The 16632-nt window shown below is 51.2% G+C and overlaps 1 protein-coding gene across 1 annotated transcript; it reads right to left on the reverse strand.

The window, feature by feature from the left end:
• Positions 1-1762: 1762 nt before the first annotated feature.
• On the reverse strand, positions 1763-8001 carry LOC119949513 (nuclear transport factor 2-like). Its single transcript, XM_038771355.1, has 5 exons — positions 7830-8001; positions 6733-6844; positions 5930-6001; positions 3841-3939; positions 1763-2503 (listed from the first exon to the last, which is right to left on the reverse strand). The coding sequence occupies exons 2-5, from the start codon at positions 6829-6831 to the stop codon at positions 2390-2392; spliced, it is 384 nt and encodes a 127-aa protein (XP_038627283.1). The 5' UTR covers positions 6832-6844; positions 7830-8001; the 3' UTR covers positions 1763-2389.
• Between the last annotated feature and the right edge of the window lie 8631 nt (positions 8002-16632).

Genomic DNA, 16632 nt, shown 5'->3' on the forward strand with positions numbered 1-16632 from the left:
CCTCCCGCCTTCAGGACATCTTTACTTGGCTCTCCCGCAGACGCCTAAGACAGAACTCCTCCTCACCTTCCTCCTCCGCCGTCCTCCTCCCTCCCCCACCCCGTCTTCTCCGTCACTGTAGACATCGCATTCCTCCCCATCTCTCAAGCCCACAACCTTGGCTTTATCCTCTATTCAGCTCTTTCATTCAACTCACACAGTCCATCTGTCACCAGGCCCCGCCGTTTCCGCCTTCGCAGCATCCCTAAAACCTGGCCCGTCCTCTCTCCCCACACGGCTACTTGGCCGATCCAGGCACTCATCGCGTCCTGCCTTTGACTAAAGTGACCTCCCTGCCTTCTGTCCCTGTGACTCCAGTCCTGAGTTCACGCCGCTGCCCGGATCGTCTTTCGAAAAAAACGGTCCGGTCCTCGCCTCCCCGCTTTTCAAGAACCTCCGGGGACCGCCCACCCACCTCAGCCTCAAACCGAAACTCCTGACAATCGACTTTAAAGCCCTCCATCACCTCACCCCCTCCTACCTTCCCTCACTGATGTGCTACAACCCAGCCCGCGTCTTCTAACTCCAGCCTACTCACTGGACTTCAGTACAGTGCCTGGCACCTAGTAAGCGCTTACCAAATGCCACAGTTATTACTCAGTCTCATCCGTCTCACCACCTATCCCTTGCCCACATCCCCGCCTTCAAAGCCTTATTAAAATCACATCTCCTCCGCGAGGACTTTGCGATCTAAGCCCTCATTTCCCCTTCTCCCTCTCTTCCGTGTCATCCATGTACTTGGATCTGTCCCCTTGGAAGCTCTTGATTTTCACCCCCGCCACGGCACACATCCGTCATTTATTCGTGTATATTAACATCTGTTTCCCCCTCTAGACCTTCAGCTCTTTGTGGACAGGGGATGTGTCTACCAACCCTGTTGAATTGCACTCTCCCGAGCGTTTAGTACAGCGCTCTGCCCATGGACTGTGCTCAAAAATTACCATTAAAGGATGGATCAATCAATCAATCGTATTTATGGAGCACTTACTGTGTGCAGAGCACTGTACTAAGCGCTTGGGAAGTACAAGTTGACAACATATAGAGACAGTCCTTACCCAACAGTGGGCTCACAGTCTAAAAGGGGTGTTGGATATTCTTCCTGGTTTCTGGTGGACATTGTAGTGCCCCTAACATTCCAATACTACTAATTACCTTCATAAATACCACTATCATTATCGTTATGATCTCTAAAAACTCATCAACCATCGACCCAATTAAGCTCTCCAGGAGTCTTCACACATCCATCCATCAGTCTGTGTGAATAATTGAGCACTTTCTACAGGCAGAGCCCTGTCCTAAGCACTTGGGAGAATGGAATAGACCTGATCCCTGCCCTCAAGGAGTTTACAATCTAGCTGTGACAGGCAGGCATTAAGATAAATTACAGATAGGGGAAGGAGCAGAGAATAAAGAGATGGACTGTGGGATAGGTGTGGCATCAAAGCGCTAAAGGAGTTACCAACCACATTGCAGAGGTGACACAAAAGAAAGGGAGAATAGAGTGGGGGAAAGAGCAGTTATTCTAGTCAGGGAAGTAGCAGTCTAAAGCCGTTAGCTTGAATCGGGTTCAAATCCCATCATCCTTCCCCTCCCTGCCCTTCCCACAAGGAAATCATCTACTGCATGTTTCTTACCTCTTCCCCTGGACTGCAATGCGGCAATTTAAAAAAGAAGATAACCGGAGAAAACTCCGCCGAAGGCAGGGGTTTTTTTTTAAGGCTTTATTTTGCACCCTTTTTTGGCCCTCTCACAGCCAGGAGTCACCCCGCCGAGAGCCGCCCCACGCGACAGGCCGAAGCAGGCAGAACCAGGGGCTCTGAGCATCAAGCGTTTGCTTGAAGGAAGTTTCCCACGTCCTAACATCTGACATGGGAAAAATTCTCCTTTGTGTCAGCCCCCATCCCACAGATGTTCTTAGCAGAGCGACGAAAATAGCTCGACTAGAATTAGTGCCATCCCAGAGGCATTTCGGGCTGGCGGAAGAGGAGGAAGAGAAGGAGGACATCTAGGAATCCAAGTTGGTTTTTACAAAGTTTTCTGGAGGCCTGCAGGTAGGAAACAAACAGCTTCCTCCCGGTCGTCCGCTGGCAGCGGTCCCCTCTCGTGCTGCCCACCGATGCCACTGGCTCGTCCCCTAGGCCCGGGGCACCGGCGTGGACTAGAAGTTCCTCTCCGAGGCAGAAGCCTCGTTGGCCACCGCCACCCTCCCACGGTCCTTTAGCCGCCGACGCACATCGGGGCAAAACTCCAGCGAGAGCCTGGGGGATTCCTTCGCCTCCACCTGCCAGGGGACGGTGAGAAATGGCCCCACTGGGAGATGCCACGGGGACGGGCCGGGCCCACGAGGGCATCAAGCAAAATCGAACAGGGCCAGCCTGAAGATGTCGTTGGTGCAGATCCATTTTTCATTCGTGTTCTTGAGAATGAACAGCTGCTGGAAGCCCATCACGGGGTCCTCATCAATCTGTAAGACAGAGTGAGACGTTCGCATCCGAAGCTGGCGGGGGGGGAAATGGGAGGGGGCTCGGCGTCGTACTCGGATTGGCACGAGGGTTCGGTTCTATGGAAAACGAGGAAGTTCCTCTCTGTCAGAAAGCATCCCTCGGCGTAGGGAGACATGGTTGGAGAGGAGTTTGGCTTGGCGATTCGCTTTGGCTTATTATAGGGGAAACAGTGAGGTGTAGGAAGGACCGTACTGTGTCACTGGAAGGAGAGTTAGGGATGGGGAGGGGAATCAGGGCTGTTGGATGGTCTGTGCTGGGTCGCTGGGAAGATCTGGGAATGGAGGAGAGGGCCGGGGGGAGAGTCGGGAGCGTTGGGAGGTTGGGACTGGGTCACTGGGGAAGAGTCAGGGGTATCTGATGGTCTGTACTGGGGAAGAGTCAGGGATGGAGACTCTAGACTTCTAGACTGTGAGCCCGCTGTTGGGTAGGGACTGTCTCTATGTGTTCCCGACTTGTACTTCCCAAGCGCTTAGTACGGTGCTCTGCACACAGTAAGCGCTCAATAAATACGATTGATTGATTGATTGATTGATTGATGGAGACAGGAGAGTCAGGGGGATGTGAAGGTCTGCGCTGAGTCACCGGGGAAGAGTCAAGGATGGAGAGGGGAAAGTGGGGAATGTTGAATTGCTTGTAAGATCCTCGTGGGCAGGGAATGTATCTACCGACTCTGTTGTGTTATACTCTCCCCAGCGTTTGGTTGATTAATTCATTGACCGGTTAGTCCATCTCCATCCATGATGGTCGGTGATGATGATGATGACGGTGTTTATTAAGCGCTTACTACGTGCAAAGCACTGTTCTAAGCGCTGGGGTAGATACAAGGTGATCAAGTTGTCCCACGTGGGGCTCACAGACTTAATCCTCATTTTCCAGATGAGGGAACGGAGGCCCAGAGAAGTGAAGTGACTTCTGCCCAATGTCACACAGCTGACAAGTGGCAGAGCTGGGATTTGAACCCATGACCTCTGACTCCGAAGCCCGGGCTCCTTCCACCGAGCCACGCTGCTTCCAACCAGCACGCGACTTCTCATCGTGCCCCGGTGCCCCTGTCAGAGCTCTGCCCTGGACAGAAGGTGGAGTTGACCCTCGTCCCCACCCCACCCAAATGAAGGAGGGGAGATCTGATTTATAAAACGTTTCGGGTATGAGCTTCTTGCAGGTGGAATTGACGTCTTTTACCTCCATTGCGCCGTCCTGGGCGCTCAATCAATAATCTGGCCCCAACCGATGAGTTCAGACCCGGGGTTTGGCCCAGGCCCGAATTCCAAATCCCGGACCGTTGTCGAGCCCTCACCTTGAGCTGGCCCACAACCATACTGGCGATGCAGTTGTCTGGAGCCGGCTGATGGTCTTGAGACGTTAGGCTGTGCCGGATTTTCTGGAATGGGAGGCTCTGAAGGGATGGGCGGGGAGGACGTATTAGAAATGTCGGCTTTTGACTGGGTGAGTATGCGTTTAACTTGACGGCGCTCATCATCATCAATCGTATTTATTGAGCGCTTACTATGTGCAGAGCACTGTACTAAGCGCTTGGGAAGTACAAATTGGCAACATATAGAGACAGTCCCTACCCAACAGTGGGCTCAGCTCCTATGCCCCCTCCTACCTCACTTTGCTGCTCTCCCACTATGACCCAGCCCAAGCCCTCATTTCCTCTTCTCCCACTCTCTTGGATCCTTGGATCGGCTCCCTGGATTCACCCCTCCCTCAGCTCCACAGTACTTGGGCCCAGATCCCTAATTTATTTTTTATTTATATTAATGTCTCTCTCCCCCTCCAGATGGTTAGCTCACTGTGGGCAGGGAACACGTCAACCCACCCTGTTACAGTGTCCTCTCCCAAGCACTCAATACAGAGCTCTGCACACGGTAAGCGCTCAGTAAATCCGATTGATTGACAGGAAACAGTGCCCTCATTGATCGGTGGGCTGCCACCAGTGACTGGACTGATGCCATCCCATAGCCAAAGAGCCAGCTGTAGGGAACACCTTCCCTCTTCATATCCGTCGGACGATTATTCTCCCCGCCTCGAAGCCTTATTTGAAGGCTCATCTCCTCCCAACGGCCTTCCCTGACTAAATCCTTGGCCCACGTCCTCCTCCTGGCCCGGAATGCCCTCCCTCCACACATCCGCCAAACTGGCTCTCTTCCCCCCTTCAAAGCCCTACTGAGAGCTCACCTCCTCCAGGAGGCCTTCCCCCTTTTTTCCTCTCCTCCTCCTCATCCCCCCCGCCCTACCTCCTTCCCCTCCCCACAGCACCCAAATATACATTTGTACAGCCTTATCACTCTATTTATTTTACTTGTACATATTTACTATCCCATTTATTTTGTTAATGATGTCCATCTAGCTTTATTTCTATTTGCTCTGACGACTTGACACCTGTCCACATGTTTTGTTTTGTCGTCTGTCTCCCCCTTCTAGACTGTGAGCCCGTTGCTGGGTAGGGACCATCTATGTTGCCGGCTTGGACTTCCCAAGCGCTTAGTACAGTGCTCTGCACACAGTAAGCGCTCAATAAATACGATCGAATGAATGAACCCTCATTTCCTCTTCTCCGGCTCCCTTCTGCCTTTATTCACCCCTCCCTCAGCCCCCCGGCACTTAGGTGCGAATCTGTCACTTATTAACACTGATGTCTGTCTCCCTTTCTAGACTGTAAGGTCGTTAGAGAACGGGCCTACCAACTTTTTTTAAAATAATAATAATAATAATAATGGCATTTATTAAGCGCTTACTACGTGCAAAGCACTATTCTAAGCGCTGGGGAGGTTACAAGGTGATCGGGGGGCTCACAGTCTTAATCCCCATTTGACAGATGAGGGAACTGAGGCCCAGAGAAGTGAAGCGCCTTGCCCAAAGTCACCCAGCTGACAACTGGCGGAGCCGGGATTTGAACCCACGACCTCCGACTCCAAAGCCCGGGCTCTTTCCACTGAGCCACGCTGCTTCTTAACGGTATTTAAGTGCTTACTATGTGCCAGACACAGCACCAAGCACAAGCTAATCAAGTTGGACAACACAGTCCCTGTCCCCCACGGGGGGCTGGCAATCTTAATCCCCATTTTACAGCTGAGGTAACAAAGGCACAGAGGAGTGAAGTGACTTGCCCAAGGTCGCCCAGCAGACAAATGGAGGAGCTGGGGTTAGACCCCGAGGCCTGGGCTCTATCCACTAAGCCACACTGCTTCTCTGACTGTTACTGGGTTATACTGTAGTCTCCCAAGGGCTTAGGACAGTGCTCTGCACACAGTAGGTGCTCCGTAAGTACGACTGACTGAGCGGAGGCGGCAGGCGATGGCTTCCAGCTCCCCGGCCGAGCCCCCGCCGCATCCCTGCCCGGAAAGACGCCACCGATTTCCGCCTCCCGCCCTCCGACATACCATCATCTTCTCCATGATAGTGGCCTTCCCTTGGAACTGCTGGCCTTCCCACGTCAAGCAAGATGTGTCCGTCTGGGGAGACAAAGGAGGCGGTCACTCCGCCACCCGCCCCTCGCCCCCCCCCCCCCGAGAGGATGGACCCGGTGGGGCCCGGGCTTCGGGGTCAGAGGTCATGGGTTCAAATCCCGGCTCCGCCAATCGTCAGCCGGGTGACTTCGGCCAAGTCACTTCACTTCTCTGGGCCCCAGCTGTGTGAAATGGGGATGAAGACCGTGACCCCCCACCCCGTGGGACAACCTGATCACCTGGTGACCTCCCCAGCGCTTAGAACAGTGCTCCGCACACAGTAAGCGCTCAATAAATACGACTGAATGAATGAATTCCCTCTGATTCACTGGTCACTACAGCACAGTTTCCTCTCCCCTCTTGGAGCACGCAAGCCCCACTGCCTTCCAGCAGAAATGACAGTTTCCCAGCCCCCGATGACGGTCTCCATCCAGGGGAAGGATGAAGGCACCGTACCGAGCGCCCGGCCGAAGACACCGCCGCCGCCTCGACCGCCGCGGCCCGAGGACTAGACGAGGCCGGCTAGAGGGTTAACGGCGGAGCGTCGGGGCCTGGGATCGTCCGTGGGCGTGTGCCGGATCCCAAAATGTATCCGTGTTTCATAACTCCTCCTCAGGCGGGTGGGATAAGGGACTCGGAAAAATCCAGCCCACGAATTCCCGGAGTGGAGTTTGTCACTCAAGCGGATCAGTGACAAAGGAGCCGGAAAGTTCAACGGCGTTCAAATTGGTACTTACATAGAGAGCACTCAGCTGCACCCTGTCGGCATCAAAGTGGCGATAATAGAGGTGCACGAAGCTCGCCCCAACCTGTTCCCACATCGGGCTCTCTGCCATGGTCCACCCCTGCCTGCTGAGAGAGCAAATTCGGTACAAAACGGCAACGCTTTCGGCCCAGGCCCCGGAGGACGGAGAGAACCGCCAAGCCCGAGCCCGCTGTTGGGGTAGGGACCGTCTCTATATGTTGCCAACTTGTACTTCCCAAGCACTCAGTCCAGTGCTCTGCACACAGTAAGCGCTCAGTAAATACGATTGATGATGATGATTGATTGATTGAATGAATGAATGGTGGACACCGGGAGAGGTCAACTGAGCCATTCCCCTGTCTCCAGGCAGGCGGTCGGCTCCATTTTGGACCCCGGGGGTCTGTCCTTTCTTGAGTTTCCACCGGAAGCGGAGACCCAACTCCCGTGCCGGCGTTTGAGCCCCCCTTTCGGTCAGGAAGTTCTTCCTCCTGTCTGACCGCCGTCCCGCCTGCTGCAATTCTGCCCCATTTCTGATTCCCATGGGGTGTGACGGACAGCTGCATCCTCCTCTTTAGACGTACCAGGCCTCTCCTCGCTCTCCGGGCTGAACGACCCCCCAATCCCTTTAACCCCTTTCTCCTGGGGTCACCACTGTTCCCCGAGCCCCCTGCCCCACCGGTGACAGGTAGAAGGGGGTCAGCCCTTGCCAGTTCTGGGGGGCAAGGCTCCTGGGCCGGGCCGGCCTCTGACCCCTCTCCCCGTGGGAGCCATGACCCCTCCTCCCCTGCCCCTCGCCCCTTCCTCAGTTACAAGCCCCCTCCCCTCCTCCGGCCCCTGGATCCCAATCCCTCGCCCCCCATCCCTCTCTCCCTGAGGCCAAGACCACCCCCTCCCCAACTTGCCCGCCTCTCGCCCCTTCCTCAGCTACGAGCCCCCTCCCCTCCTTCCTTCCTCCTGTGCCCCCTCTCACACCTCTCATCCCTCTTCCTGGGAGGCCACGACCCCCCCCCTCCCTTGCCCCTCACTCCTTCCCCAGATACAAGCCCCCGGCCCCTCTCCCTGAGACCCCCTATCCCCTCCCCTCCTCACCTCCTCCGGTGCCCCCGGGTGGTGCGGCTCCACGGCAGGGGCGTTGAGGGGTTGGGTGGGGTTGGGACAGTGCGGCCCCCTCCCCTCCTGACTGGGTTGCCAACTGAGGTCAGCCGGGGTCAGCCGCGCAGGGGGCCCCGCAGCTCCCAGAGCCGGGAGCCGGGGATGCCCGGGAATGCCTTGGGATGGTTGGGGATGCCTGGGGATGTTTGGGGCCGGACTGGTCCGCCGGCCCAGGGGCGGACCCCTTCCGGAGGGGCGGGCCGGGGCGGGGAGGGGAGGGGAGGGGCGGGCCAAGGGGACCCAGGAGTTTGGGCGATCGCTAGGACCCCTCCCCAGCTCACACAACCACACAGTCCCACAAGCACACACACACAGTCCCATCCCCAGGAAGGCTTGGCCCCGGAGCCCCGGAGGATGCCCGGGGGAAAACATAGGACAGGCCCCGGAGGATGCTGTGGGGGAGACCCAGGACAAATCCTGGAGCATGCTGGGGGGGCGGGGGGGGGACCCAGGACAAGCCTCGGAGGATGCTGGGTCAGGGGAGACCCAGGACAAGCCTCGGAGGATGCTGGGGGTGGGGGGTGGGGGTGACACAGGACAAGCCCCGGAGGATGCTGGGGGGCGGGGGGTGAGCCATAGGACAAGCCCCAGAGGATGCTGGGGTGGGGGGGGGGAGACATAGGACAAGCCCCGGAGGATGCTCGGGGGGGAGACATAGGACAAGCCCCGGAGGATGCTGCGGGGGAGACATAGGACAAGCCCCGGAGGATGCTGGGGGGGGGGGGGCATAGGACAAGCTCCGGAGGATGCTGGGGGGGGAGACCCAGGACAAGTCCCGGAGGATGCTGCAGGGGGAGGGGGGGGGAGACATAGGACAAGCTCCGGAGGATGCTGCGGGGGGGGGGGGGGGGGGGGAGACATAGGACAAGCTTCGGAGGATGCTGCGGTGTGTGGGGGGAGACATAGGACAAGCTCCGGAGGATGCTGGGCGGGGGGGGGGGAGACATAGGACAAGCCCCGGAGGATGCTGGGAGGGGGAGACATAGGACAGGCCCCGGAGGATGCTGGGCAGGGGAGACATAGGACAAGCCCCGGAGGATGCTCGGGGGGGGGGGGCCTAGGACAGGCCCCGGAGGATGCTGGGGGGGGGGGGGGAGGCCCAGGACAAGCCCCGGAAGATGCTGGGTAGGGAGGAACATAGGACAGGCCCCGGAGGATACTGGGGGGGAGACATAGGACAAGCCCCGGAGGATGCTGGCGGTGGGGCGGGGGGGGGAGAAATAGGACAAGCCCCGGAGGATGCTGCGGGGGAGACCCAGGACAAGCCCCGGAGGGTGCTGGGCGGGGGGGGGGGGGGGAGACATAGGAGAAGCCCCGGAGGATGCTGCGGGGGAGACCCAGGACAAGCCCCGGAGGATGCTGGGCGGGGGGGGGGGGCGGAGACATAGGACAAGCTCCGAAGGATGTCGGGGGGGGGGGGGGGGGGGAGACATAGGAAAAGCCCCGGAGGATGCTGCGGTGGGGGGGGGGGGGGAGACATAGGACAAGCCCCGGAGGGTGCTGGGGGGGGGGGGGGGGGACATAGGACAAGCTCCGGAGGATGCTTGTGGGGGGGGAGACGTAGGACAAGCCCCGGAGGATGGTGGTGGGGGGGGAGACCCAGGACAAGCCCCGGAAGATGCTGGGTAGGGGGGAACGTAGGACAGGCCCCGGAGGATGCTGCGGGGGAGACATAGGACAAGCCCCGGAGGATGCTGCGGGGGAGACCCAGGACAAGCCCCGGAGGGTGCTGGGGGGTGGGGGGGGACATAGGACAAGCTCCGGAGGATGCTGGGGGGGGGGGGCATAGGACAAGCTCCGGAGGATGCTGGGGGGGGGGGAGACATAGGACAGGCCCCAGAGGATGCTCGGGGGGGGGGGGAGACATAGGACAAGCCCCGGGCCTTCCCAGACTGAGCCCCCTCCTTCCTCTCCCCCTCCTCTCCCTCTCCCTACTCCCCCCACGCCTTACCTCCTTCCCTTCCCCACAGCACCTGTATATATGTTTGTACGGATTTATTACTCCATTTGTTTATTTCACTTGTCCATATTCTATTTATTTTAGTTTGTTAATATGTTTTGTTCTCTGTCTCCCCCTTCTAGACTGTGAGCCCGCTGTCGGGTAGGGACCGTCTCTAGATGCTGCCAACTTGGACTTCCCCAAGCGCTTAGCACAGTGCTGTGCTCACAGTAAGCGCCCAATAAATACGATTGAATGAATGAATGAATGAATGAATGAACGAATGAAGGACAAGCCCCGGAGGATGCCGGGGCGAGGAGACATAAGACAAGCCCCGGAGGATGCCGAGGGGGAGACATGGGTTCAGTGGATAGAGCCGGGGCTTTTTTAATCAGAGGTCGTGGGTTCAAATCCCGACCCCTCCAATTGTCAGCTGGGTGACTTTAGGCAAGTCGCTTCACTTCTCCGGGCCTCAGTTCCCTCATCTGGAAAATGGGAATGAAGACTGTGAGTCCCCCCGCGTGGGACAACCTGATCACCTTGTGACCTCCCCAGCGTTTAGAACAGCGCTTGGCACAGAGTAATGGCTTAATAAATGCCATCATGATTATTGGAGGACGTTGTCCACCGTAGCCGTGTACTCCAGCAGAAGCGGCCTTGACTGCATTTTCCCTCAAGGCTTGGCATAACCGACTCCATTGTATGCAGGGCGTGTGAGGAATGGGCCTCATTAGGCCTCCAGGAAGATTCTGTAATCAAGGAGGGCTGACACTGATCAAAGCGGCTAATTAAAGCGGCTACGCCCTGTCTGAAACCACCCCAAGCTGTGTCTCCTGCTAACAGCTCCTCACAACAGGGTGCTAACGTTTCCCCCGCACCCTGTTTGTGTAGCTTCTATTAATTTTGTTAATGATTCATTCGTTCATTCAATCGTCTTTATTGAGCGCCTACTTTGTGGAGAGCAATGATGTGCATCCAGCTTTATTTCTCTTTATTCTGATGACTTGACACCTGCCCACACGTTTTGTTTGGTTACTTCCCCTCCTCCAGGAGGCCTTCCCAGACTAAGCCCCTTCCTTCCTCTCCCCCTCGTCCCCCTCTCCATCCCCCTCATCTTACCTCCTTCCCTTCCCCACAGCACCTGTATATATGGATATATGTTTGTACAGATTTATTACTCTATTTATTTATTTATTGTACGTATCTATCCTATTTATTTTATCTTGTTAGTATGTTTGGTTTTGTTCTCTGTCTCCCCCTTTTAGACTGTGAGCCCACTGTTGGGTAGGGACCGTCTCTATATGTTGCCAATTTGTACTTCCCAAGCGCTTAGTACAGTCCTCTGCACATATTAAGCGCTCAATAAATGCGATTGATGATGATGATGATGATGGTTGCCTGCCTCCCCCTGCTCGACTGTGAGCCCGCACCCGGGAATCCTTTGTGGAGCTTCTATTAATTTTGTTAATGATTCATTCGTTCATTCAATCGTATTTATTGAGCGCTTACTTTGTGGAGAGCAATGATGTGCATCCAGCTTTATTTCTCTTTATTCTGATGACTGACACCTGGCCCCACACGTTTTGTTTCGTTGCCTTTCTCCCCCTGCTCGACTGTGAGGCCGCACCCGGGAATCCTTTGTGTAGCTTCTATTAATTTTGTTAATGATTCATTCGTTCATTCAATCGTCTTTACTGAGCGCCTACTTTGTGGAGAGCAATGATCATCATCAATCGTATTTATTGAGCGCTTACTATGTGCAGAGCACCGTACTTTGTGGAGAGCAATGATGTGCATCCAGCTTTATTTCTCTTTATTCTGATGACTTGACACCTGCCCACCCGTTGTGTTTGGTTGCCTGCCTCCCCCTGCTCGACTGTGAGCCCGTTGTTGCCAACTTGGACTTCCCAAGCGCTTAGTACAGTGCCCTGCACACAGTGAGCGCTCAATAAATACGACTGAATGACTGTAGCTCGGATGGGGAACCAAAGGAAAGGGAAGAAGGGGTTGGGAGTGGGGCTGTTCGTCCCTCCACCTCTACTACTCTACCTGAACTCATGTCTCCGAGTCATTTCTCTTGGGTGCTCTAACCCTGCGGCCGATTTACTCCGATTTAACGCTCAATAAATACGATTGAATGAATGAACGAATTATTTTTTTTCCTCCCTACTTGTGGATAATAGAGGACAAGTTTCGGACCATGCCGGGGGGAGACACAGGACGGTGAGTCCCCCTGAGATTTCGGGCTGTCATCTTCCAACTCCGGTCATCTCCCACTCTCTTTATGATAAATATAATAATAATAATGATGATGATGGTACTTAAGCGCGTACTATCAATCAATCGTATCTATTGAGCGCTTACTGTGTGCAGAGCACTGTACTAAGCGCTTGGGAAGTCCAAGTTGGCAACATATAGAGACGGTCCCTACCCGACAGTGGGCTCACAGTCTAGAATACTATGAATACTAGAATATATGATACATATACTACTAATAATGATGATGATGGTACTTGTTAAGCGCTTACTATCAATCAGTCGTATTTATTGAGCGCTTACTGTGTGCAGAGCACTGTACTAAGCGATTGGGAAGTTCAAGTTGGCAACATATAGAGACGGTCCCTACCCGACAGTGGGCTCACAGGCTAGAATACTATGAATACTAGAATATATGATACATATAATAATAATAATAATAATAATGATGGTACTTCTTAAGCGCTTACTATGTGTAAAACAGTGTTCCAAGCGCTGGGGTATCTTCCAACTCCGGTCATCTCTCACTCTCTTTATGATACATAATAATAATAATGATGATGATGGTACTTGTTAAGCGCTTACTATCAATCAATCGTATTTATTGAGCGCTTACTGTGTGCAGAGCACTGTACTAAGCCCTATATAGGGACGGTCCCTACCCGACAGTGGGCTCACAGTCTAGAATACTATGAATACTAGAATATATGATACATATAATAATAATGATGATGATGATGGTACTTGTTAAGCGCTTACTATCAATCAATCGTATTTATTGAGCGCTCACTGTGTGCCGAGCACTGTACTAAGCCCTTGGGAAGGCCAAGTTGGCAACATAAAGAGACGGTCCCTACCCAACAGTGGGGTCACAGTCTAGAATACTATGAATACTAGAATCTGTGATACTTATAATAATAATAATAATGATGGTACTTGTTAAGCGCTTACTATGTGTAAAACTGTTCCAAGCGCTGGGGTATCTTCCAACTCCGGTCATCTCTCACTCTCTTTATGATACATAATAATAATAATAGTACTTGTTAAGCGCTTACTATCAATCAATCGTATTTATTGAGCGCTTACTGTGGGCAGAGCACTGTACTAAGCGCTTGGGAAGTCCAAGTTGGCAACATATAGAGACGGTCCCTACCCAACAGTGGACTCACAGTCTAGAATACTATGAATACTAGAATACATGATACATATAATAATGATGATGATGATGATAATGGTACTTGTTAAGCGCTTACTATGTGCAAAGCAGTGTTCCAAGCGCTGGGGCATCTTCCAACTCCGGTCATCTCTCACTCTTTTTATGATACATAATAATAATAATAATAATAATGGTACCTGTTAAGCTTTTACTATCAATCGTATTTCTTGAGCGCTTACTGTGTGCAGAGTACTGTACTAAGCAGTGTTCCAAGCGCTGGGGCATCTTCCAACTCAGGTCATCTCTCACTCTCTTTATGGTATATATAATAATAATAATAATGATGATGGTACTTGTTAAGCACTTACTATGTGCAAACCAGTGTTCCAAGCGCTGGGACATCTTCCAACTCCGGTCATCTCTCACTCTGTTTATGATACATAGAATAATAATAATGATGATGATGATGGTACTTGCTAAGCGCTTACTATGTGCAAAGAAGTGTTCTAATTGCAGGATAATACGAGGTGATCAGGTTGTCCCAAGTAGGGCTCACAGCCTTAATCCCTATTTTCCAGATGAGGGAACCGAGGCCCAGAGAACTACATATTTATTCTAATTATTTTATTTTGTTAATACGCTTTGTTTTGTTGTCTGTCTCCCCCTTCTAGACTGTGAGCCCACTGTTGGGTAGGGACCGTCTCTATATGTTGCCAACTTGTACTTCCCAAGCGCTTAGTACAGTGCTCTGCACACAGTAAGGGCTCAATAAATACGATTGAATGAATATTTATTCTAATTATTTTATTTTGTTACTATGTTTTGTTTTGATCTCTGTCTCCCCCTTCTAGACTGTGAGCCCACTGTTGGGTAGGGACCGTCTCTATACGTTGCCAACTTGGACTTCCCAAGCGCTTAGTACAGTGGTCTTAACACAGTAAGGGCTCAATAAATACAATTGAATGAATATTCTAATTGTTTTATTTTGTTAATATGTTTTGTTTTGTTGTCTGTCTCCCCCTTCTAGACTGTGAGCCCGCTGTTGGGTAGGGGCCGTCTCTATATGTTGCCAACTTGGACTTCCCAAGCGCTTAGTACAGTCCTCAATGAATACGACTGATTGAATGGATGAATGAATGAGCAATGATGGTATTTAAGCGTTTATTAGTCATTCCTTCCTTCAATCAATCGTATTTATTGAGTGTTTACTGTGTGCACTGTACTAAGCACTTGGGAAGGACAAGTTGGCAACAATCTCACCGTACTGAAGTCTCCTGTGAGCCCGTTGCTGGGTAGGCACCGTCTCTATTAGGCGCTCAATAAATACGGTTGAATGAATGAATCTTTAAATTCTATATTTACAAATTATCCCTATTAATGGCTCCCCCTCTAGATTGTAACCTCCTTATGGGCAGGAACGTGTCTCCTAATTATGTTGTATTATCATGTATTATGTCACACTTGTCTGCTGTGTGACCTTGGGCAGGCCACTTCACTTCTCTGGGCCTCAGTTCCCTCATCTGTAAAATGGGGATGAAGCCTGTGAACCCCCCGTGGGCCCACCTGATGATCTTGTATCTACCCCAGCTCTTAGAACAGTGTTTGGCACATTTCCCCCTCCCCATCCCCTCATCCTTACCTCCTTTCCCTCCCCACAGCACCTGTATATATGTATATATATTTGTACGTATTTATTTCTCTATTTATTTTACTTGTACATATTTATTCTATTTATTTTGTTAATATGCTTTCTTTTGTTGTCTGTCGCCCCCCTTCTAGACTGTGAGCCCGCTGTTGGGTAGGGACCGTCTCTATATGTTGCCAACTTGGACTTCCCAAGCGCTTAGTACAGTGCTCTGCACACAGTAAGCGCTCGATAAATACGATTGAATGAATGAATAAATGAATATAGTAAGCACTTAACAAATACCATAATTATTACGTTGCATTGTTTTCTTCCAAGCGCTTAGAACAGTGCTCTGCACATAGTAAGTACTCAATAAATGATTGAATGACTGTATGTAACATATATATGTATGTGTATACATACACATGTGTGTTTATATACATATATATGTGTGTATATATGTACACAACACATTTCACTGCATTCAGGGGCACGATTGTGTATCTGTGAACTTAGGCCTATTGTTTTGTTCTTGCTTTCATTCTTTCTAGTCATTTTGCTAAGACGGCAGGATTGTTTCATCAGCAGTTTCTAATTTTCATGTAATTCTGAAACTTAATAGGTTCTTACGAGCTTAAAAAAAAAAAAAAGTCCCGTAGCCCCAAATAGAGTGTACCAGGCTGTTTTTCACAGCTCCTGCTAACGTCCCAGAAAGACGCCGCATTTAGCCCTCGGCCTTTCGGTTCTGCCCCTCTCGGTGTTTTCACCAGTCATTCAATCGTATTTATTGAGCGCTTACTGCGTGCAGGGCACTGTACTAAGCGCTTGGGAAGTACAAGTTGGCAACGTATAGAGACGGTCCCTACCCAACAGCGGGCTCACAGTCTAGAAGGGGGAGACAGAGAACAAAACCCAACATCTTAACAAAATAAAATAAATAGAATAGATATGTACAAGTAAAATAGAGTAATAAATACGTACAAACATATATACATATACATATATATACATTTATACAGGTATATATATACAAGTAAAATTGAGTAATAAATACATACATACATATATACAGGTATATATATATACATATATATGTATGTGCAGGTGTGTATATATATAATATATAAACATATATATGTATGTACAGGTGTGTATATATAATATATAAACATATATATGTATGTACAGGTGTATATATATAAACATATATGTATGTACAGGTGTGTGTACATATATATATAAACATATATATGTATGTACAGGTGTGTGTATATATATACATATATCTGTATGTACAGGTGTGTGTGTGTGTATATATATATAAACATATATATGTATGTACAGGTGTGTGTATATGTATATATAAACATATATATGTATGTACAAACATATACATAAACATAAACATGTATGTACAGGTGTGTGTATATGTATATATAAACATATATGTATGTACAGGTGTGTGTGTGTGTATATATATATATAAACATATATACGTATGTACAGGTATGTGTGTGTGTGTATATATATGTATGTGTGTGTATATATATATATATATATATATACACACACACATACATATATACAGGTGTATATATACAGGTATATATATATATATATATAGCCAGGCTTCCCTGGCTGAACTCCTCTGGGGTCGCGGCCCCCAGGGTCGTTCGGTCGTGTTTACTGAGCGCTTCCTGTGTGCAGGGCACTGTACTAAGCGCTTGGGTGGGTCCAGAATACCAATATAAATGCATTCCCT

This window comes from Tachyglossus aculeatus, chromosome X2 (genome assembly GCF_015852505.1).
Source record: "Tachyglossus aculeatus isolate mTacAcu1 chromosome X2, mTacAcu1.pri, whole genome shotgun sequence".
Taxonomy (NCBI): Eukaryota; Metazoa; Chordata; class Mammalia; order Monotremata; family Tachyglossidae; genus Tachyglossus; species Tachyglossus aculeatus.

What these genes read in the sequence shown, in the direction of transcription:
- LOC119949513 (XM_038771355.1), bottom strand. Translation starts at nt 6,831, where the DNA reads ATGGCAGAGAGCCCGATGTGGGAACAGGTTGGGGCGAGCTTCGTGCAC. An exon ending in TGCAGCTGAGTGCTCTCTAT is followed by an intron (nt 6,002 to 6,732) that starts GTAAGTACCAAT and finishes TTGTCTCCCCAG; the next exon opens with ACGGACACATCTTGCTTGAC. An exon ending in CTATCATGGAGAAGATGATG is followed by an intron (nt 3,940 to 5,929) that starts GTATGTCGGAGG and finishes CCATCCCTTCAG; the next exon opens with AGCCTCCCATTCCAGAAAAT.